This window comes from Balaenoptera ricei, chromosome 17 (assembly GCF_028023285.1).
Source record: "Balaenoptera ricei isolate mBalRic1 chromosome 17, mBalRic1.hap2, whole genome shotgun sequence".
Lineage (NCBI taxonomy): Eukaryota > Metazoa > Chordata > Mammalia > Artiodactyla > Balaenopteridae > Balaenoptera > Balaenoptera ricei.
In genome coordinates this window covers 82,466,476-82,491,117 of record NC_082655.1, presented here as the reverse complement: position 1 = coordinate 82,491,117, position 24,642 = coordinate 82,466,476, and the positions used below count along the sequence as shown (strand labels likewise).

At 40.0% G+C, this 24,642-nt stretch overlaps 1 protein-coding gene across 2 annotated transcripts in view; it reads left to right on the top strand.

Annotated features, from left to right (window-relative positions):
• The window catches only part of UBE2V2 (ubiquitin conjugating enzyme E2 V2), a 35,233-nt gene extending 11,416 nt beyond the window's left edge, over positions 1 to 23,817 (top strand). Inside the window, exons 2-4 of one of the 2 annotated variants that reach the window (XR_009498470.1) lie at positions 6,243 to 6,391; positions 6,704 to 6,831; positions 10,949 to 11,029. Coding sequence is in view for 1 of the 2 variants with exons in the window: in XM_059901859.1 (XP_059757842.1) it covers positions 6,243 to 6,391; positions 10,949 to 11,074; positions 18,260 to 18,406 (422 nt within the window). In the remaining variant the exon portion in view is untranslated. Of the gene's footprint in view, positions 1 to 6,242; positions 6,392 to 6,703; positions 6,832 to 10,948; positions 11,075 to 18,259 lie in introns of those variants that run through there. The other variant, XM_059901859.1, reaches the window with a different exon arrangement.
• The last annotated feature ends 825 nt before the right edge of the window (positions 23,818 to 24,642 follow it).

The following is a 24,642-nucleotide window of genomic DNA, read 5'->3' as shown; positions in this document are numbered from 1 at the left end:
TTACTTTCTTTGGCTGATGGGGAAGTCTTAACATCTAGGGAAGTTATCCCCTCTGTTTTCCTTTTCTTTAAAAGTTTTCTCCGAATTCCTGCCCCTTAAGTTTTCCATAAGAATATTAGGACTCTTTGTCCTGTTCCAAGAACAATGCTATTGGAATTTCAGTTTAAATTGTAAGAATCTGTGGATTAGTTTGAGGAGAACTTATGTATTTGCAGTGAGTTTCTCATGTAGGCAGATTGTTCTGTTTATTCAGGTTTTTGACATTCTTTGCTTATGTTTTTTAATTTTCTCCACTGATGTCCTGAATATTTTCACCTACTCTCCCCCTGAATGGTTTCTTTTATGTTGTACCTGGAGAGTTTCTTCTTCAAGGAGACCTTCCTTGTCCATTCTTTGGGGTTGGTTGTCCTTCCTAGGTGTCCCCAGAGGATGTTTTACTTTGTGTTGTGCTATCTCTTTAACTGTCCTCCTCTCATAGACTGTAAACTTCTTGAGGGCAAACAAAGGTTTTAGTCCTTCTGGTATCAAGTGCCTAGCATAGTAACTACATCCAGTAGTCAGAGGTTTATTGAGTGAAGGGATGAATTAATGTAGAAGTAATGGATATAATCAAGTACAGGTTTCCCAGTGCTTTGCTGCCTAATGCATGTTGCGCTACATGTGGTGTTTTCCTAATTTTGTTTCATCCCATTAAGGAAGAAAAGAATGTTAAAACCAAACAAATATTTGAGTCTTAAATTTCTGAAAAATTAGAAAATATTATTCACAGAGAGCTTTTATAAATGCTTCTGTTAATATATAATTTTAAGCAATGCAAAATCAGAAGGTAAGTCCCTGTTTCTTAGACTTGAATTTTAAAACTTTCTGTATGTTTTTGTTTATATAGTGAATTTCAACAATGTGTATATTTTGAAAAATATGTATTTTAAGTCGTACACATTCTGAAGTTTCCCTGCTTTCTTTTTTATTTTCTGAAGTATGCAGTATACAGTAATGGAAAGAGTTGTACTCATGCTGAGAAATGTGAATTTCACTTTTGACTCAGCTACTGGCTTGCCATGATCTTGAGTGAGTTACTTCATGTCTTTGATCTTTGTGAAAATGTGGATATATCTGCCCCTCATACCTCAAAAGATATTTCCCTTATTCAGATAGATGACTGTATGGGAGAGTACTTTGAAAAATATAAAATGACAGTTATATTATTTCCCTGGGTAGGGAAATATTTTGCTTCGCGCACACCCAGGTGTGTGATACATGGAAAGGCTCTTTTTACGAGCGTTCGGAGCAGGATTTATTTTTGGCAGTTGCCCCCACGGCTGGTCATGACGTGTTCCTCCTCCCATCAGATTTGCAGGGCCAGGGATGTGCGTGCCATCTGGGACTGAGGGGAGGGAGTGAGAGTAATGGCGGGCAGCTTGGGCTTTGGGACTTGTTTGCTCCTCGCCTCGCCTCCCCCACTAGCTCTCCATGTTGTTAGGGTGAACCTTGCAAAATCACTTTCTGTTGATCACAGAGATGCCTGAACATCAGCAGTTTCACTCATGTGGCCCAACCTAGTAGTTTAAGCCTTAATTTTCTTACTTAGTGAAATGGTGATGTTAAAACAACGTAAGGTAAAATTTAATGTTTCTGCCTCATCTGAGCAGAGGAGATGCTCAATAAGTATGTCCATTTTAACTAAGTCAGCCTGCTGGGAGTTTGCGGGGACTCCGAACTCCCAGAGTGGGACAGGAAGCAAGCACTCAGATTACTACAAGTGGGACTGTTCAGGAGTTCCATCTTAGCAGCGTGCCCCCTCAGGTGTGTCGAAGGGTGACAGAAGCCCAAGCGCCTAAGAGAACTCTGCAGGGGCAGTTACGCAGCCTGACCGGCCCGTGAGCTGGGCGCCCCGACACTCCCTCCCCTAACCTACCACCGCCACTCTGGGCGTGTAGTGCGGGGGGGCCGGGTGTTCGTGAGGACCAGCTAAGTAGGGCTGGAAAGCAGATAAGGTGGAAGAAATTCATTCTGTTTGTATGGGGGTTTTCCTTTCATTTCTGTAGGTGATGATGATTCACCTGGTCAAATAGTGTGAAAGGGTGTCCAGTGAAGTCCTGCCCACCCTGTTCCCCAACATGACTAATATTATTCACCAGGACATTTAAAAATGGTACTTGATTATGCTTCATATAGAAACATGTTTGTAAGTGAGGAAAAGAGCAAGTTACAAAATTATGAGTCATGATATCATTTGGGAAAAAACACAGAAACCATATATTACTATATATGGAAAGTAATCTAAAAAGAAATACACTAAAATATTCATAGTTCTTTATCTTTGGGTTTTCTACATCCCAGAGTGTAGAACTGGAATTCACCTGGCCCTCTTCAAAACTATACCACCTCATCTTTTCTTTTTTTTTTTCTTTTTTTTAGTGTTATCAGAGCTTTCTTAATTTAGATGGTTGGTTGCAAAGTGGTGTTAAATTTGCTTTGCTGTCATTTCTTACGTTTGTGTGGATAGATTGACAGATTTATTACTATTTAAGGTTTTATTTGGGCTTTTTTCCTTATAACTGAAAAAGGTAAAAATATTTATGAGTTATAATTGGGAAATCCATGTTACTAATAAACAGCATTTCAAGACTCATTCTAGTTTTTATTTGGCAGTGTTTATGCCTTTACTTTTGGTATTGTGGGAATTAAAGGTACATTATTAGGAATCTGATAGCTTTGAGATTAAAAACTGAAAGCATGTTTTCTAGGTTGTTTGCATTCAGCATTTTACTTTTGAATAATATTATTTTGGGTCTTACCTCTTATGAATGGAGGTTCATTGTAATGTAGTAAGGAGGAGACTAGATTAGTGGATGCCTGGAGACTTGGGTTTTTGACTTGGTTTGGTAACTAACTGGTAGTTAAGTGACTTTAGGATTATCACCTAACTTTTCCTGGTGAGAACTCTCCTCTAAAGCGTTAGGTTTTGGACCTGATGGTCTCTGAGATTCTTCTGGATCTAAAAATCGACAGCATTTTAAAAGAGTTTCAGCTAGGAAGGGGTGGGTATATGGGCTGCTTTTTTTTTCTTTTAATGAAGATCCCAGACTAAGGGATTAAAGTATTTAAAACTATTAAACAACAACAGTAATAACAACAACATGCACACATATACACACGTAGGAAAAAGGCACTCTGAACTAATAGAAGAAGGCTCAGACATGGCAAGAGATCCAGAGGGCAGCTTATGTACACACTGCCACACTCACAGACCAACATCCCCATCTCGTGGTGTCTTCTCTTCACAGACATTAGTGGTTGGGTGAAGTAAAACCGGAGTACTCTAGCCCTGAATTTAAAAATGTAGCTCACTGGTGTTTGTTTTGAGTCTTATACTTTAAAAACAAAATAATCTTAGCTGCTATAATCTTTTAAATGTTAACATTGCCAATAATTGATCCATTAATCTTAGAACTATTTCCCCAAAATGCAGCATAGAAATGGTGAAAAGTGTAGCAGTTACTAGGTTTATCGCTTTTATGGCACTTATGTAAAAAGAAACATTACTTTTACATTGTTTACTTTGTACTTTCGGATGCTCATAAAGCTCACCTGACTGAATTGTTTGTAAAAAGGAGGCAACAAAATTCAACACAAATTTAGAATTTTTCTTGGGGAATGACTTCATAATGGTAAGGGTAATCAAGGTCCTTTAAGAAGCCTTTAAAAAGCAAGTCAGTAGTAATAGATGGTGGAGATTCTGACTGTGCAGCTGCAGGGAATAGCAGTTGTCCCAGTGTTATGTGCATAGAAACTTACAGCTCAGGGGACTGTTTCCGGGGGGCCCACCTTCAGGACTGTACAGAGAGCTTGAATTCTCCCAAAACGTAGATGGAGGTGAATGGAAGTTTTTTGTAATTTTACTTACTATGGACACTAAAATGGTCATAGTCAACATTTATTCTGTTTAAGATAGATTACCTCGTTTAATTTTCACAGTGGCTCTTTGGAGCAGAAGCCACCGTGGTCTCACTTTTGTAGATGAGAAAACGGGGCCGGGGCCCCTGTCTCGGAGGCAGCAGCACTGGGAGCTGGCCTTGGGCCGCACCCACAATGCTGCCAGGATGGCTCGCTGTATAACCCAACGGTTAAGAGAGTGACTTTGGTCTAGAAACTGGGTTTTAATACTGGATCTGCCGCTTGTAACTGTGTGACCTTGGGTAGGTCACTTAACTCTTTTAAACTTCAGTTTCTATAACTGTAAAATGAGTGCTTTTAGGATCAAGTGGGATAATTTATTTAAAATCGCACACAGTGTATCCTGAACAAATGGTTATTACTAGTTATTGTAGTTGTAATAATGAGTACTCTTGTTTTTGTGATTTATGACAGCTCCATGTTTCTGTGGCCCAAGATTTTCAAGCCTTTTTTTATGAAGCACAGCACATAAAGTGGCTAGTTTTTTTTTTTTTATAATTTATTTTATTTTTGGCTGCGTTGGGTCTTCATTGCGGTGCGCGGGCTTCTCATTGCGGTGGCTTCTCTTGTTGCGGAGCACGGGCTCTAGGTGCACAGGCTTCAGTAGTTGTGGTGCGCGGGCTTAGTTGCTCCGCGGCACGTGGGATCTTCCCGGACCAGGGATCGAACCCGTGTCCCCTGCATTGGCAGGCGGATTCTTTTTTTTTTTTTTTTTTTAATTTTATAGCTACTTTATTTATTTATTTATTTATTTTTGGCTGTGTTGGGTCTTCAGTTCGTGCGAGGGCTTTCTCTAGTTGCGGCAAGCGGGGGCCACTCTTCATCGCGGTGCGGGGACCGCTCTTCATCGCGGTGCGCGGGCCTTTCACTATCGCGGCCCCTCCCGTTGCGGGGCACAGACTCCAGATGCGCAGGCTCAGTAGTTGTGGCTCACGGGCCCAGCTGCTCCGTGGCATGTGGGATCTTCCCAGACCAGGGCTCGAACCCGTGTCCCCTGCATTAGCAGGCAGATTCTCAACCACTGCGCCACCAGGGAAGCCTGGCAGGCGGATTCTTAACCACTGCACCACCAGGGAAGCCCCGTGGCTAGTGTTTTTAAGTTGCAGTACTTATTGGCTTGCCATTGTTTGTCCAGATGCATTACTACAAATTAGTAACTGAAAGAGATGTTTTAGTTTCAGCAAGAGAGATAAGTTATACAAAATGATAGTCGCTTTAAAAGAGACGTCACTTTTTTTCCTGCCTCATGATTGTGTGTGTGCTTGCATGCGAGAGGGAGGGAGGGAGGGAGAGAGGCGGTGCTCCAGAGCCAGAAGGAGAGGGTCCTGATTTTTTTCAAGACTTGTGCAGTGGGGCTGGAGGGTGTTTCATGCTAGATGCTGTTGAGAACACGGAAAACCACAGGGTCCATCCTCTGGAGAGGCCAGGCCAGTGATCCTAGGACAGGTTGTGATAAAGTGCACAAATCATGGTTGGTTCCAGGGGTTAGAGGTCAGAATGGTGGCAAAGACCAGGTTCAGTGAGAATGAGGGAGTAGGGACTGTGAAAGGCTGGGGGTTCTAGGCAGAGAGGAACATTTCTGTGTTAAGATTTTAGAAATAAGTAGAATGAGGAGGTCTAAAGAAGTGGAGGTGTGAGAAAGGCTGTTGGATTGTGAAACTGTTGCTGGGTTGGGCCCAGAGGAGAAGGACGTGTCTTAGGAAACATCCACCAGGAGGCTGGCTCTCCAGCCTCCAACCCGCTGACAGGGGAGACGGGGCCCCCTGGTTATTAGGCAGCCAGCAGACTGGCTCAGGACCGAGGGTGGGGTCAGCATTCTCAAAAATAGTACCTCTTAGTGCATTTTTACAGATGGAACATAATTCTCTTCTTTAAGATTACTGGAGAGTATATGCTAATGAAATGGAGCTTTTATGAACTTTCTGGTCACGCCTGTTTATTCGATGTAGTGTTCTTGGCTGAGGAACAGGAATCTCAATTATGGAAAAATAATCACTTACGATGATTCCCTTATGATTGATTTGTGTCAGTGTAAAATTGATTGATTAGGAGTTTATATACATGTTCTGTACTGCTGTTAATGTTTGGAACAGTGCTTTCTTTAGCGTTTTCATTTTGAAGGGTTTTTAGATTCAGCATTTTTGGGGGCAGAATGCATTTTAAAGGGAATTTTGTCTTTTTGGGAAATAATTTTTAAAGGTTAATTTGGGAAAAGCTGAATTTGAATATGTGTAGCCCTTATAATTGTGAGCTTTTTACATTTACATTGACATTCTTTTGTATAGGCGTTAAAGTTCCTCGTAATTTTCGCTTGTTGGAAGAACTTGAAGAAGGACAAAAAGGAGTAGGCGATGGTACGGTTAGCTGGGGCCTTGAAGATGATGAAGATATGACACTTACAAGGTGGACAGGCATGATTATTGGGCCACCAAGGGTCAGTGCTATAAATTACATATTTTTTCTATTAATATTTATTGTCACTTTAGAGTAAGCATTTTATTTTATAATATTGATATTAAAATAAATAATTATGGTAACTTTAACTGAAACACTTCCTCACTTTTTACTTATTTTGTATACATTTATTGATGCTTGATTTTCTGGAGGATTGGGGGGAAAAGACTGATATGATCATTGCTGCCAAAGTGTTTGCAGTTGGGTAGAGGAGAAGAAATGAACACAAATGATAGATTCTGAATATGGCAGAGAAAGTTCACTGCGGGACTTTAGAATATGTTTCTTCTAGCTGGAATAATTGAGGAAGGCTGAACAGTGGAGGAAGTTGCCTTTGGAATGAGCCTTAAAGGACTGGCTGGTAGGATTTCAGAAGGTGGTGATGGGGATGGAGAACATTCCAGATAGAGAGGAGAAAAGGTGAGGAAACGGAGGGGTATTTGGGAAGAGCAAACAGTGTGTTTTGATGTAACATGTTACTAACCCGCTGTGTATGTCATCAGGGTTTCTAAATTGGTTTGTGTTGAGTGCACATTGCTGTTGGCCAATGACAGTTGACTCGCCATGGAAATGTTCTGGCCTCCATGTTTTCATCTATAAAATATGTAGACAAGACTGATTCTTGCATATTTTCTAGCATTGCTGGCAACAGACCTGTTTTATTCTTAGGTCTTTCTCAAGTTTATGACTTTCTATTTTTACTCAAAATCTTTTTCAGACTGGGAAATTTTTTTCTGCATTGCATTCCTTACTCAAAGGCACCATTTACTGCGCACCCTGCAGTGACTCTTGGAAATATGTATTGTATGTTTTTTGACTTGTTGGAAAGAACACAAATATGAAATTTTTTTTAGTCTTTGGTTTTGTATACTGTTTGCTGCCTGTGATGGGAGCATTTCAACTGTTTCGCTGTTGGGTAGAGTTTAGATTTCCTCTTGATTTTTTATAAAAGAAAAATGGTCAGGTAATTAGCAATGTTAACTTCAGAGAATGAATTAATGTATGTTTTGCATTTTCTGGTATTCCTTTGCAGAGTTCGTGCACTCTGCTAAACTAACAAGTTCCCTCTTCCCTCCAGTGCTCTGATTTTTCCATGAGACATGTGAGGAAGCAAATAAAATCCTGATGGTTAGAATTCTTGATGTTTTATAACTTGGTATTTGTAATGAAAACCTTGATTTTCACTGCCTGTGAACAGTATCACCATGGTCTTTGTGGTAAAAGTAAGTGCTTATAATTTATGAGCATTCTTACCTAATGAGCAGCTTGCAGATTGGACAGTCTGAACTGGGTGGAGGATACATGCGAAATTATTTACATTTGGATTTTCTCTGGTCGCTACACCTCTAAGAGACTTGAAACTTGAAGAGCGTTTTGGAGTTTGTGCATAAGACCCTCCATGATTTTGTGGGCTGCCCTGTAACCTAGTTCACAAGTCTCTCTCACCCGGTTGGGGTCATCAGCAGGACCCCCAAACTAGCTGTTTCCTGGTGTCGCTGAACCACAGGAAGCTCGCTGGGTTGCTGTGCCCAGTGGGAGCCAGGGATGGGGCTAGGCCTGCTTGCAGGGGGCGCAGAGACAGGATGCTGCCCCCTGCCGCTTTCTGCGGGGGGGGGGGCGTGGGGGGGTTGTCTTGGAGCCCCTTCCCCTTCCTGTGGAGCGGGAGGCGCAGGAGGCACCCCTGAGAGGCCCTGTCCTTCCAGCCAGGCATCCCCGCCTCGCTGAGGCCTGGGGTGCTGGCTGAAAGTGGGTGGTCCCAGCACTCATTCAGCTGCTCAGCTGCCTTTTAATAAAACCTGCAGGGGCGGCATCTCGGCTTAGTTGGTTTTTCTTTGGAAGGTGCCAGATTCAGAACAATTTTGTCCCCAGCTTTAGGATAATAGGAGAATTCCTGCCTTAACATTCTGTTACTTGGTTAGTTGTTTCTCGGTTTTTTATATGTTACTAAGATCCCTGGTTTTTTATGTTTTTCCACTATTTATTTGGATTTATATAATTAACAATTTTGTTTTTCCATATATGTTTGTATATTAAATTTTCTGAAGCAGTATTTTTTAGCATTAGATGTTTAGTAACGTTTCCAAGTTTCCTTATATGTATACTTACTTTAGAAGTTTTGAGAATTAAATGAATTAATAATTAGACAATAAGAGAGTATCTGTAGTACATAATTAATAAACATTAGTTGCTTTTACTACTCTCTTTTCTTTCACTCTTTTGTTAGACAACAGAAAGACTTGGCTGTTAATTTAAAATCCAGGGGTGATGAAATTAATCCAAGGTACCAAAAGTTAGGATGTTTAATCATTGTAGGCTAGTTTAGATTGAGGTATAATTTGCATATAGTGAAATGCATAGATATTACCATGATTTTCGACAAATGGAACTTGTTACCCCACACCCATGTCGAGATACAGAACATGTTTGTGCCCCCAGAAATTGCCTGTGCCCCTCCCCATCCCCACCCTGCCCCAGTCACTACTCCCTACACCCCAGAGGAGTCTTGTGTGTTGTAGGACTTTGTGCAAGTGGAATTGTGCAGTGTGTGTGCTTGGAGGCCCACTTCTTTTGACTTGGCATTTAATGTCTCGGGATCAGCTGTGTTGTTCCATGAAGTGGGTAGTGGTGTGTTTCACAGAGATGCCACAATGTGCTTATCGCTTCTCCTGATCGTAGTACTCCCTGGCCATTACAAGTAAAGCTGCTATGATTACAAGTCTTCTCATGAACATAGGTTTGTTTCCATTTCTCTTGGATAAAATGCCTAGGAATGGAATTCCCACGTGGTAGGGGAGGTGTGTGCTTATTTATCTTTATAAGAAAATGCCATATTGTTTCCAAAATGGTTATACCATTCCCTACAACCAGCAAAGTATGAGAGTTCTAGTTGTTTCCATGTACTTTGAGTATTTTTAACAGTATAGAATTTCTCAGGGGCTATTTAAGAAAAAATTTTTTTTCCTTTTCTTTCTTTTTTTATTGAAGTATAGTTGATTTACAATGTTGTGTTAGTTTCAGGTGCACAGCAAAGTGATTCAGTTATACATACATATGTATCTATTTTTTTTCAGATTCTTTTCCCTTGTAGGTTATTACAGAATATTGAGTATCATTTTCCCTGTGCTCTACAATAGGTCCTTGTTGGTTATCTATTTTATGTATACTAGTGTGTATCTGTTAACCCCAAACTCCTAATTTACCCCTCCCCCTCCCACTTTCCCCTTTGGTGACCATAAGTTTGCTTTTTATGTCTGTGAGTCTGTTTCTGTTTTGTATATAAGTTCATTTGTATCATTTTAAAAAAATTATTATTTTTAACACAAGTTTTCTAGAGAGGCTGATGTGCATGTGATTGGAGAACAACAGACAAGATGATTTCCTTGACCTTTAGTCCTGTTTAAACCTCTGCAGGTCCTGGGCATATTATTAATATATGTTTGCTGTTAAACTTGGATGAGTTTTATCCAGCTGTTTCTTTTTTAAAATATTGAAATATTTAATAATATATGTATAAGATTGTTGTGTACATCTTAAATTACGGTAGTTTAATAACCCAGACCTGGCCTCCACTTGGGAGAACTCTTCCTTAAGGGAGAGGAGGCTGTGGGTCAGTTGGGGTAAGTGAGGTCTACAGATGGTTAACTTTGTTTTTCCCATGTTTATACAGGAATCAACAGGTATTAAATTGCCACTTCCATTTGTTTTTTTACTTTCTTGTTTTAATTGCACACTAATAAGTTTACCGAGTGAAGAGACGCCGTAAGGATAAAGAAGAGTTAATTATAGGCATAAAAGTAAGCCTTGAAAAATCTAGAAGCATTAAGTCTGGTAGCTTTGAAATGGCTGTTTTATAATATGGTAATGTTCAACTTCTCGATTAAGAAACCCTGTTTTTAAATGATGTGGAAAAATAAAAGTTGGCTATTGTATCTCTGAATTTAGATAATGGAATTTAATGGACCACAAAATTAATGAAGTAATAATGTAAATGTAACTAATAAGAAGCATGAATTCATTGTTCTAGTGCTGGACAATGGTATAATATGGCGTTTATACCAGAAGATATATTGATTGCTGTATAAATGGGGTAACCATATAATTTATTGTCCAGCCAGACCCTTTTGAGAATGAAATGAAGTATTATTAATAATTAATACAGGAGCAGTGAGAATAAACAGAATTGTCCTGGAAAAATGGGAACCTTTATATATGTGTGACACAGGTCAAGCCACAATATGGACTTTTTAGTAAAATCTGAATTTAAGTGGTCTTTTTTTTCTTTTTAATTTGTTACAGGCATTGTCTGTACTACAAAAGCAAGTTCTGATCATTTTGATATTACTTTGTAGAATTATTTAATTTTATAAAATCTCTACTTTTAAGTGTGCTTGCTGTATTTTTTCTAACCATATAGATCAAATAAATTTGTAGAAAAGTAAATTCTTGATCATACAAGTGGTAATATTAAGTACATTTATATTGTACTTTCCCTCTTGATTAGCACTTGAATATTATTATTATTATTTTTGCCTTCCAGACAAATTATGAAAACAGAATATATAGCCTGAAAGTAGAATGTGGACCTAAATACCCAGAAGCACCTCCATCAGTTAGATTTGTAACCAAAATTAATATGAATGGAATAAATAATTCCAGTGGAATGGTAAGTTAAAGTAGTCATTTTATTCTTACATAACCTATAAATATATAGTCAGGAGAATGTTAAAACAACAACAACAAAAGCGCCTTTGTTTAGCAGAAAGTCTAAAACAGTTTATCTCATGTTGTTTTTCTCTTTTGAATGGACCTTTCCTTAAGAACCTTTATGTACTAGCCTAGATAGAGGTGAGGGTTTTATTAATTGCTTCAGCAGTCATATTTCAGCTGAATCCTTATTTGGTGATAAGATAGTCATTATTTCTCTTTGACTGTTATTTTTCTTTAGGGTTAAGGTACATTGGTGAGATTAAAAGGATGAATATTCATGAAGAGGAGGTTTTTCTCTGAGGAACAAGTATGCCTGTACGGGAACAGACAGTTGTGTTTGAGCATGGTTGTTTAAAGCAGATAAATCAAAATGATGTGCTCTACCTGACTCACAGCAGGAAGTGAGCGGAAATAATTTCCAGTGCGAGTCTTAGGTTCATACGTGTATTAGAACTTGAAGTGCGGGTTCTTGAGGTGCCGTGTTGCGAGCTCGCTCACATGCAGAATACATGTTAGAAGCATGGTCATGTGATGATAGTAGCAGGAACCTCATCTGTCATAGGAGCAGGACGTTACCTGAACTTCGGTGTGCGCCTATCATCCCGTCCCTGTGTCCCTTTCCCCAGCAACGGTAATGAACATCCGGAGCATTTCTTTTATATTCTCTCACTTTTTCTTTATAGTTTTAGCCCCAGTATCACATCTGTACAGCTAGCCTTCCTTCCTCCCTCCCTCTTTCCTTCTCTTCCGTCCATCATCCATCCCAAACCATGAGTTTATACCATCATGTCCAGTTCTGTTCCAACACTGCAGGGCGTTTTCCAGATTTCATCCTTTCTATGCTTGTACTTCTTGCCTTCCACGGTGAGAAACCTGCCTTCTGTTGCCCAGTGTGTTTACCTGCATGTGCTCAGTCCCCCTGTGTGAAAGCACGCTTCCAGCAGCAGGCTGGGTCCTGGACACACAGCTGGCCGTCCGGCTCCCACCCCACCCCAGGGCCCCAGGTGGGCTGGCTCCTCCCTGCTGGGTGCACCGGACAAAAGCATGACCCTGACTGGAGGAGTGTTATTGGGCATCTCAGCCCTGGACCTGCTGGGCCACTCCCATACCTCCCTGCGTGCGGCGCGCCGGCCGGTGCTGGGCCCTGAGAGTCCTCCCTCCCCTGCCTGCTAGGGCGTCAGTCCATGGGCATTTATTGTACAACGTGTTGATGCCTTCAGGTGTAATAATCATCTTACCTCGTGGTTTCTATCTTTACACGTGTTTCTTGTTTCTTTCCTACTTTTGAAATGGCTGTTCTCAATTCTTTTCATTGTTTCTGTTCTTCCAGTGGTTATTCTAGAAATTACAGCGTGCATACTTAACTATTTCTGTGTCAAGTAATATTAAGAGATGTGATGGAAGCAGGATTACGAAACAGTTTGAATTTACAGAATGGATATTGTTTAGGGAATTTCTTTTATGACATACAACTTTGCCTTTATGAGGAAGATATTTTTGTGAAATTTCTTTACCAGGAATAGCTGTGCTTCACATCTGCTGGTTTGTTTTCATATTATAGACTCTGCAAATTAGGAATTCATAGTGAGTTCTACATTGTTGTGGGAACTAGGAAATTCAGGATTAAATTTCAGACCTGCTTTACGAGCTTACCTGATCTCATTTTGGACATTATGCCTCCTTCTCTGCCTCTCCTCCTTAAACCCTCTACCATTAAGGTCTGTTAGTCTCTGTTGAAAATGTAACTCGAGTCCGGTCTTACTTTTCTCCTTACGTTGCCACCGAGTGAATGTTGGCCATCATCTCTTGTCTGGGCCCGGCACAGCCTCTCTGATTCTCCTGCTTTACCTCCCCCAATCTTTACAAAGCAAGCAGCGGAGGGATCTTTCTGAGGCACAGGTTGTGTCCTGTCGCTTCTGTGCTTTAAAATCCTGCAGTGGCTTCAGCCACACGTGCACACTCTCTACCCTGGCTCCCTGGGGGCTCACGGTGCTCGCTGCCTTGCACACCTTTCCTTTGGCCTCAAGACCGTTGCACTTTCTGTTCTTCCTGGGTGGACAGACATCCTTACGGACTCTTCACTTCCCTGTGTAAGTGTCTCTCAGAGAGTTCTGTCCAGACTCCCAGTCTGAACTGTGTCTGTTTTGTTACTCTGCTACAGTCACTCTTTTATTCTTCCCCTTTGTAGCAGTTACTATAAATTGATTATCATTTTTCTCTTTGTTTTTATTTTTGGCGGTTTTAAAAGAATTGTTTCTAACACACAGGCAGGTTTTAGAGAATGATGTAACCAACATCCTCCACTTACCTCCTCAAACCTTAACATTTTTGTCTTATTTGTAACAGGTCTTTTTTTAAAGAAAGACTGCATTATACAGTTAACTTTGTCTGTGCCTTTCCCGGTTTCCCCTTCCTCTTTCCTCGGAGGTGGCTCCATCTCAGATTTGGCGTTTATCATTTTCATGCGTAGTTGTGCTTTTACTGTGCACGTTTGTGTGTGCTTCTATGTTGTATCCCTTTTGTGTGGACTCCTATGTCAGTGATTTTTGAACTTCATCCATGCTATGTCATGCAGATTAGATTGTTCCTTTTTATTGTGTAATATTCCATTTTTCGTTTGCTGGGGATTTAGATTGTTTTCAGTTTTCACTGAAAAGATTGCTACAGTGAACATTCTTATGCAAGTATTCTTATACCCTAGAACACGCTTCTCAGGACTGGGCGTTCGTGGGTTCCAGTAGGTTATGGATCAGTATTTTTATAAAGTGCAATGAAAGTGAATTACTAGCAAAATGAAATTAAGAAGAAAATCCAAGCTCAGATTTTTTAAGATAAAAGTTTCTCCGTCAGATTGCTGTAGAACTCTCTAAAGGCCACTCTGAATTTCTGTGTTTATCTTGTGGTGGACCAGTAAAAATCAGTGCAAGGCCTTGGGCTGTTCTGTGAAAGGTGCTTTCAGTGGCCCTGCTCTAGGGCGTTCACCTAAGCAGTAGGATGTCTGCTGAGGTGGGGTCTGGGTGGGGCTTGTCTTCAGCTTGACTGACTTCTGCCCGGGCTCTCCCAGGGCTGTCCATGTCTGTCCTGCTCACTGTGTGTACGTGCCTGTGACTGTCCATCGCCACCAACGCTTCATATAGTCAGGCTGGAGTGGGGACCTGGAAGCAGAGAAATTAAGTCCTGGTTTAATTATTGGAGCGTAGGTGTGTGTATAGAGTGACTGGATTAGGCATCAGGATTTCTTTTGATTGATATTCATTGTGGTTTGATTTGCATTCCTCTGGTTAGGCACCTTTTCACCTGCTTATTGGCCATTTTTTTTTTACCTTCTTTGGAGAAATGTCTATTCAGAACCGTCTAAAACGACAAGGATTTATTGTCTCACAGTCTTTGTGGGCTGGGACTGTGGCCCAGGGCCTCTCACAGGGCTGCAGCCCACATGCCAGCCTGTGCTGTGGTCTCTGCTGAAAGCTCGACTGAGGAAGGATGCAGCTCCAGCCTCACTCACGTACGTGTTGGCAGTAGTCAGTTCTCAGTCAGGCTTCAGTTCCTTATCATACACTATAGCCAGAGGCCACAGAGCAGTTCACAGCACAGCAGCTGGTTTCCATCTGCAAAGCAGGGGAGTGAAAGCAAGAAAGAGGATGGAAGCTGGAGTGTTTTTGTAGCTTAACGTCAGAAGTCATACCCCAGCGTTCTGTCCAGCCCACACTCCAGGGAGGGGTCACATAGGACGTGAATGTCAGGAGTTGAAGATCTTCAGGAACCATCACAAAACCTGCTGTCTTAGTTTGGCTGCTGTCACAAAAATACCATAAACCGGGGGTGGTTTGGACAGCAGAGATTATTTCTCACAGGCTGGAGGCTGGGAAGTCTGAGATCAGGGTGCCCACGCGGTCGGCTTCTGGTGAGGACCCTCATTCCGGGCTGCAGATGACTGACTTCTTGCTGGGTCTTCACAGGGAGGACAGAGCAAGTTCCAGTCTCGGTCTCTCATAATCCCATCTTGGTGGCTCCACCCTTGGGTCCTCACCTAAACCTATTGATAATTACTTCCCAAGGTCCTCAGCTTCTAGTACCTTCCTGTGGTGGTTAGGGTTTCAGTGCATGAGTTTTGGGGGACACAAACATGCAGTCCATAACAGCTGTCTACCACGATCCACTTTGCCCACATTTTAATTGAGATATTTAGCCTTTATTATTAAGTTCTAAGAGTTCTTAATTTACTGAACAAGAGCCCCTTGTCAGGTATATGATTTGCATGAATTTTGTTTCATTCTGTGGGTTGTCTCTTTGCTTTCTTGATGTTTTCAACACAAAAATTAAAAAATTTTATGTAGCCAATTTATCTACTTTTTCTTTTGTTGAAAGTATTTAGTTGTTATATCTAAGAAACCATTGTCAAATCCCACGTCACAGAGATTTACTCCTGTTTTTTTTTTTTTTTAACATCTTTATTGAAGTATAATTGCTTTACAATGGTGTGTTAGTTTCTGCTTTATAACAAAGTTAATCAGTTATACATATACATATGTTCCCATATCTCTTCCCTCTTGCATCTCCCTCCCTCCCACCCTCCCTATCCCACCCCTCTAGGTGGTCACAAAGCACCGAGCTGATCTCCCTGTGCTGTGCGGCTGCTTCCCACTAGCTATCTATTTTACATTTGGTAGTGTATATATGTCCATGAAGAGTATTATTGTTTCAGCTGTTAATTTAGGTCTTTGTTCCATTTTGAGTTAAGGGTCCAGCTTCATTCCTTTGCACATGAATGTCCAGTTGTCCCAACACCATCTGTTGAAGAGACTGTCCTTTCCCCATGGTTGACACCCTTGTCAGAGATCTTTTAACTGTACGTGCATGGATTTACTTCTGGGTTCTCAGTTGTATTCCATTCCATTGATCTGGGTTCTCAGTTGTATTCCATTCCATTGATCTGGGTTCTCAGTTGTATTCCATTCCATTGATCTGTATGTCCATCCTTATGTGAGCCCCACCCTTTGTTTTTGTTTTGTTTGTTTGTTTTGGCCACCTGCGCAGCATGCGGGATCTTAGTTCACTGACCAGGGATCGAACCCGTGCCCCCTGCAATGGAAGTGCAGTGTTTTAACCACTGGACCGCCAGGGAAGTCCCACACCCTTCTTGATTACTGTAGCTTTGTAGTAAGTGTTCTTTTTCATATTGTTTCAGCTATTCTGGGTTCCTTGCATTTCCATATGAATTAAAGGCTCAGGTTGTCCAGCTGTGCAAAAAAGGAAAGAAAAAACAGGGCAGTTGAAATTTTCATAGGGATTGTGTGACATCTGTAGATGAATTTGAGGAGCATTGTCAGCTTAACAACATTAAGTCTTCTGATCATGTACATGGGATGTCTTTGTCAACAGTTTTTTATAGTATTCCGTGTACATGGCCTGCACTTCTGTTCCTTATCCTGTTGTAGACGGCATTGTTTCCTGGAGTTGCTTTTCAGACCATTCATCGCAAGCACACAGACGAGGTGTCCTTGGTGGATCCTGCACCCTGCAGCCGCGCTCTACTTGTTTATTCCCTCCAGCAGTTCCTTTAATGGCTGCCCTAGGATCTGTGTACAAGGCCATGGCCTCTGCGCATAGAGATGGTTTCACTTCTTTCTTTTCAAAACCTTTAATTTCATCTTCTTGCCTAGTTGCCTTGCCAGAGCCTCCAGTTCAGTGTTGAGTAGCAGTGATGGCAGCAGATGTCCTTGTCTTGTCTTATCTCAGGAGGAAAGCTTTCGGTCCTTCACCATGGAGTGTGCTGTTAGCTGTATATTTTTTGTAGGTGCTCTTTATTGGGTTGATATACCTAGTTTGTTGAGTGTTTTTATCATGAAAGGTTGTTGGATTTTGTCAGAGCTTTTTTGTGTCTGTTGAGATAATCATGGTTTTTGCTCTCTGTTCTGTTAATATGGTGTATTACATTGATTGATTTTTATATATTGAACCAACCTTGCCCTTCTGGGCTAAATCCCACTTGGTTATGGTGCATAATCAAATTCTTTATATGTTGCTCAAGGTCAGCCATAGGTGAGAGTATATGGCCTTCTCAGGTCTTTTGAGCCTGTACAGCCCTGCACATGTGTGTCTTCTAGATTCACAGGCGTGTGTTGGAACTTTTCAAAGCCTCACTGGACATCTAATTTCCCACCTTTCCTGTGAAGTATTTGGTCACCTTCCTGCTTTCCTCTTACCATCTCCTCACCCAGCAGAGGTGTTGAACCGTTTAAGCAATTTCTTTAATTTAAAAAAAATTTTTATTTTTTATTGAAGTATATAGTCGATTTACAGTATTATATTTGTTTCAGATGTACAACATAGTGATTCAGTGTTTCTATAAATTATACTGCATTTAAAGTTATTACAATATAGTGGTTATCTTTCCCTGTGTTGTACAGTACATCCTTGTTGCTTATTTTGTACATAGTAGTTTGTGTCTCCGAGGTGTCACACAATTGACACTGGTTATTTTTGGCAAACACCAGGTGGAGGGGTGGGCCGGGGACTAGGTGGTCCTCCGTGGGTGAGTTCTGAGGTCAGACAAAGAGAAACCCTGCGGGAGGGGTTTTCCAGGGAACTGCCACGCAGGCCGAGAGATGGCAAGCACCTGGGGGTGAGGCTTTGAAGGAGCTCCAGCCCCATCCTGCCAGTTTCCTGCAGCGGAAGATGAATTTAGCACAGTGCGGAGAACACACGGGAGAGAGATCTGAAAGCAGAGGTCAGGCTTCGCAGTTCTCTCCTTAATCCTGGTGGAGGTCATTGCCCAGACTTTGGGTCGTGGCATTGGAAATGGAGAGAAACCTCTGACCTTATCAAGAAGGAATTGGTAAATATGTTTACGTGTAGTTATTTTATATAGCATTTGTTTATTTCTGGTGACCGAAGTTCACTACACGTTTACAGAAAAGCACCACACAGAAAGGACACAAATTTTTAGGAAACACCTGTTGAAGAAGGAATATTTTCCCTAAGTATTATATGAACCAGTAGTTTCATAATGTTCGCTTTGTGAAAATAGAGCCAGGCTATGAATTTTTCAAAGCACTTCTTATCAAAGTGTGTCTAGTAAATTGGTGCCAGACCCCTTTAAACTTGGCAGTTAATTTTACTCTTTTCCCCCTCCTTTCAGGTGGACGCACGGAGCATACCAGTGTTAGCAAAATGGCAAAATTCATACAGCATTAAAGTTGTACTTCAAGAGCTAAGACGTCTAATGATGTCCAAAGAAAATATGAAGCTTCCACAGCCACCAGAAGGACAAACATACAACAATTAATTTTAGTGGATTTAAAACTTGTCTTAAATCAACAACCTTCTATTCATGTTAATGTCTTGATTAAATATCACAATGCAAAATACCCACACATTAAGTAAGATAATTCCAGCTGGTAAACATGACCTGGACATCTGTAAGAGTATATTTAATATATGTACACCCATTATGTTTTCAGGTAACAGGAGGAAAATTCAGCACAGTTTTTTTTCTTGTTAAGGCACCGTCATTTAAGCATGAACCTGGAGTACTCAGAGTGGAACTCAGGTTTCCAGGTGGAAGAACAGCGAGAAGAGTCAGATGGCTGTGCAAGCAGATGTGTTTCTGAAGAGAAAGCTCGAGAAGGAAAACCCGGAACGGCGTGCTCTTGCTTAGTGAAAGAGCTTCCGTTGAAATTGTCTAAAATAGCAGGTACAATGAATATTGTCACAAAATGTGTTCATTTTTGAAGCGGTATAGGTGCTGACTACTAGTAGTATCAAAAATACGTTCAGGATTGTTTTGATACCTGTATTTATAATAAAATTGTTGTGGGGAGGTGGACGGATTTCCGTTACAAGCTGTTCCTGGGTGTTCCATGTACCAGACGCGGTGAAGAGTTGTTTACAGTCTTTGTTGGACAAACCATGCATTTACATTTAAGTGAAATCAACAAAAAGGAAATAGATGTATGGATATGTGATTTTGAGATTAACGTTAGTCTTAAATTGTAAATAAAATGTGGAATGTGTCCTCAGAAACTGTGCCATTTCTGTTATATTGATGTGGTATGTGTACAGTAACTTGCTGAGGTAGCAGAAATTGGAATTATTGTAGCCTTCCCCTATACACACCTTTTATTATTTATCCTATATTGTATACTTCTTGCAAATTGGAATTTGTGGAGTATTTAACAGTACAGATTACGTAATAAGTTTAATTTCTTGTTAGGAGAAGGAGGAATCCCAGGTATTATGTTTTGAATTTGATTTCACCAGAAATATTGTTAAGAAAGATGGTTGAGTTCTAGCAATTTTTATAGAATTAGAGATTGCAAATTATCCAAATATACGTTCCAGTTTTTCTTCATAATATCTGCCCCCAGTGCTCTTAGCACTAACTGGGGTTAGTTTTTTTTTTTTTTTTTTTTCTGGGGTTAGTTTTGTTCATTTATCCTTCGCTTTGGCAGCTACATAATTCTGAATTGAAAGTCCACCTGTGCTCTGCTTTTACCAGAGTGACTTGAGGCTTTCCGTCGCCGTTTTTCATTTCAGAGCGCTTGGGTGTACTACTTTGTTGAAAATACTTCTCTCTTATGGGTTCTGTTTTCTGAAGAAAATAGTAAGGTGGTCATGTAACAAGGACAGATTTCTCAACCCTGGCATGTTTTTATCAAGTGCATTCAAAGTTAAAGCTGTGAGCTACCTTTTCTTGGCCAGTGATACGGTAAAGTCAGCGGCAGTTTATCTAAATTTACTAATTTCAATGTGGCTTTAATTATCAAAGATGTTTAAAGTGACACATAGAGAATGTATACATACAAATTAGTGCATGTGTAATTTATTAAAATAGGTTTGAAATGAACTATTAGCTTGGCATACATTCTTAAAAATTTTAAGTGGTTGAGATTAAGTGGAATTACACTGATATCCTATGTGAGAGTGGTGGTTCCTGACAGTCTAAGTCGGTCTCTCGTGACCCCTTGCCCACTGGGAGAGTGTGTCCTGTCATACGTGGGCGCTGGTAACCATCTGAATGCTGTACATTGTTTCTACATTGGTGGGCTGAGACCCTGGGCACCTTGACCTCTGGTCCACTCTCCTTTCCCCGCACCCACTGTTGTGAAGGACTTCCCCCGCCCACGTGTGTGTTGCCTTCGAAATTTGTTTGAAAGGCTAGCAGGTGAGACTCTAGGGGATGATCATGTATTAATAAAGATTACGAAAGTAAAATATTTGTCCTGTTAGGTCAGTGTTATGCTTTAATGGTTTTAATTACTAATTTTCAGAATCCCTCATTTAAAAAATATTTTTTCTAGTATTTTAAAGTAATGGCATTTGTTGTTACAGGTTTATGTGTGACTTTTCAGGATTTTGGAACATAAACATTTATAAGAGGTGGTCAATGGTATTTGAGTCTTTTGGGTGTAAAATTTTTTTTTAAATTATAATTTTAAATTATCTTTTTAAAAGAATTTACCACACTTCAAATTTGAGTAAGTGCTTGGGGAGTGAACTAGTTTGACTTGCATATGGTTTATTAGTCTGGATTACTTAATACCATTCATTGATTTAACTGCTTCCCACTAAGTATATATTGTTATTGATAAATACGCATGAAATTCATATTGTTTTGAAAATTTAGAGTACATGGCTGGAAAATATCAATATGTTTCCCACCCTGGATTTGGTGTGTGACCATGTGGGCGGCTCTGGAAGACGCATCGTGAGGTATAGACTTCGGTCAAAGCTGTGCTCACTCTTCTCGTGGGTACACAGCCGTGCTTGCATGTACACGTTAAAGAGTGTAAGCGCGGATGATACTGTCTAGTGTCATGAATAACAGTTTGGGGAGTTACTTAAGGAATTTTTTCCCCCAGATTTCCTCGGTGAGTATATTTTTTAGACATATGTGTGTAGCATTATAGTATAATTAATTGCTGGGAAGGATCTAAAAGGCACTGATTTCACTTTTCTGAGAAGTAACAGTATGATTTTCCAGTAACAACTTGATTGGCTTTTGGTTGTGTTCACAAAAAGATTCCAGCTCCGAAGATTTTGGAAAGCGTTTGTATTTTGTATATAAAACAGAAACATTATGAAAAGCAGTGGATGCAGCGTATTACAGGCTTGATAGGAGCGTTAGCAGTTAATTCCTACCCAGTACTGTGTTTATTGACAAGCAGAATGTATGGAAATAGAATATCTTTTATGCTAAAATTAATATGCCTCTTTGAAGTTACTAAACAGCAGATGGAAATCTTATCATAGGTCATATTGAAAATGTTGGTTATTTTAAAAGTATAGTGGAATACTGAAAATAAAAGATACACCATAAGTATTTTCTGAGGAGAAAATGATTGAAGGTATTTGATGACACAGAAAATAAATGACAAGGCAAAACTGTCATCCTGTGAAATAAGGGAGTTTGAGGGAATCATGGAGTGAGTACGTGATTTTTAAGAATCACTGGATATGAAGAGGTTGCCCATTGTGTTTACATACATCTCTAATGGGATATTCTCACCTAAAAAATTGCTAAAGGTCCTCTGCATTTCATTTTTACATGTAATCTAAAGATCAGTACAAGATTTCTTCTGCAACTTCATTTATGAAATCAGTGATAAAAGCCAGATAGATTTCACTTTCTTAACTTAGAAAGATTCCAGGACTCATCCTTTCCCCAGTGGGTAGCTGACCAGATACCGTGTAAGGATTGTGCAGTGACCCCTCTGCTCCCGATGTAGACTTACCATGTGAACTCTTTTATCTTGTCTTAGTTGAGTACTGAGCAGCTGCTTACATCTGTCTGAGATTTTGGCAGCCAAAAGATTATACAAAAGTAAAGGTAATATTCCACCTCCAAAGGAAGACTAATCTCTGGCACTGAGAAACCAATAGAAGTGAGAAACCCTGTGGTCAGTAAAGAAGCAAATCTTTGAATTCATTGAGAGTGAAAACTGTTTCTTGTTTGTTCAGTGCAGTTGAGTAATTAAAATATTGTTCAGAGATTATGGGGAAACACTGAACAATTGAGTGTGTGTATTCTTCCTTCATCTGATATAATAGCTTTTTTTTTTAAAACAGGCTTTTAACAATAGATAATTTTACAAAGTAATCTGGAAAATTAACAGTGTAATGTAAAGTGAGGTTTCAACAGGACACCTACATTAAAATGTAGTAAAATTAGTTATAATACTTAATGTCATGTTTTTTGGGTCCAAAGACTCTTCCAATCAACAAGCATGGTAATTGTGAATGCTTTATTACACAGGGTGAGATTTTATAGCCTTTGTAGTTTGTCAGCCCTTAATTTGAGGGAAAAAGGTAGTTTTTCTCCACAGTGGATAACTGACAAAGAGAAATGTATTGTTTTACTGCTTCTCAAGCCACATTGTCCAAATAAGTAGTGATTGCCAGATGTCCAGATTATATCCACTATCATAAATTATCTTTTTATTGCTGTAATTTAAAAAATCATCTTAATACTCAAGTAAAAGTAATTGAGTTCACAAGAAAAGTAAAATATCTAATTGCCTGGGTTTCTTAATCTTGAGTAACATATGGACTTCTTTAAGGAGAAAAATAATTCTTTTGGACTCAGTATTGTCTTGAATTATTTTTGTTGAAACATTGTTTAATGCATAAAATTGTATTAATGCAAATGTATAAACTTCTTAGCCCTATAAAATTATAAAGCAAATTAACACAATTACATAGTAATTAAAATGTAAAAGACTTTAATATTGAGGATGTTTTATTGAATTACTCTCTACTTGAAATGTAAATATTTTCATCTTGTCTTGGCTCTTTGTTGTTGCCATGTCTATACTAGAGTGTGTGGCTGGACCTCAGATTTTTCTTACCTTTTTTCTCTTGCCAAACTGGTACAAAAAACCTTTGTCGTGTTATCTGACCTTCATTTGGTATAAATACAGTTCCCACATTAGGTCCCCCTCTGTTCTGTTCTACTAACCAGAGAACGGAAATTCCTGAGTCTTGATTCACCTTTGAGACCACAGTTGTCTTAAACCCTTGATTCTTGAGAATTACTGTGATACTCACTTTGCTGTGTTTGTGGCCCTGTATAGAAATAAAAATGATCTATGATTGGTGATGGTAGATAAGCTGATATATTAGTAAGATCATTTTAAATTTGGATGACACATTTTAATCCATTAGGTTTTAAAGCTTAGTGCTAAGAGGTGCTGAATACATTTATTGGTTTAGAAAATAAACTGTGGTTGAAAGTGGCTCCTCTCTCCGTTTGTGCCTCTGTACTGTCCATCGTCCTCTGGTGAATCTCCCTCACCTGTAATCTCTGTAGCTCCCTTCTATCAGCCTATGGCCACTGCTGTTCTTATGTTCTGTTTCTCTTGAGTGGATCCCTTTAAACCCCTTTTCCCCATCATTCTGGATGTGGTCCCCTCACATCAGCCCCAACCATGAATTTGAAGACTGCTTATGAGAGGTAGCTCGCCTGTTCGCTGTGCTCTGGCTCCTTCCTGCCTGTGCCCTTTGTTTACCACCTGTGCCCTCACTACCTGGGTCCTCTCCAACCTTCTCTATCCCCGATTTGCAGATCTTCTCCTCACCTGTCACCGTTGTCCTCCTTGACACAGTGTCCTTGTGTGTGATATTTTTGCTTCATTGGCCTCTGAGAGTTGATGTCCAAGCTGCCCATCACAGTAATAAAATTTTAATATTATTTATAAATGTATTCTAAGCATTTAATATTCTTTGAATTAAAAAAAAAAATCCCCAGAGTATATTTTTTGAAGCTAAACATCAGAAATTGGGTGTTTTCTTATTTGAGATATTTAAGATTATTAGAAATACCATTTTTGAAAACAATGTATTTGGCTACAAAGAAGTGTTAGAATCATTTATTTGTATTGCAAATTATTAAAATGACTGCCAGAAACTAGGTGACTATTTATGCGATGCAGATTTTACTGAGTTCTGCTCAGCAGACAGGTTGGGGTGTGTTTTTCAGCCCTCCCTGTGTTAAGTCCTTGTGAGACTGCTTCTTTAGGACATAAAGGTAGACAGTACCATGGAGGTGATAGGTAGGCGCCAGTTCTGTCAGCCTTGGTGATCGAGTGGGTGACGGAGTCTGTGGTCCTCCTCTGGCTGACCTCACTGGCAGAACCCAAGCGCCGTTAGCAGTGAGGTTCTAAGCCGAACCGGGTCTGTAAATTGATCAACGAAGAGCAGCAGAGAGGAAGCTGATGGAAATCCTAGGGCCCTCTACCCTGTGGCTTTGGGCCACTTAGCCCTGTGCCCTTCAGTTCCTTCTGAGAAGGTCATGCTTACCCCATAGAGTTGTGGTGTCATGAAACAATATGAATGGTTTTAATCACAATCAGAATGATTAATCAGTAAGTTGTAGCTTTTAAAAATGTTGTTAATCTAAGAACATTCACTTAAATTATGTCAAGATATGCATTTGCATCAGGTCTGTCCTCCTGTGTAAAGGGTGGACTAACTTTCCAAGAGGTTACGTGAGGTTATATAGGAGGCTTCATTAAGCCGCTAGTG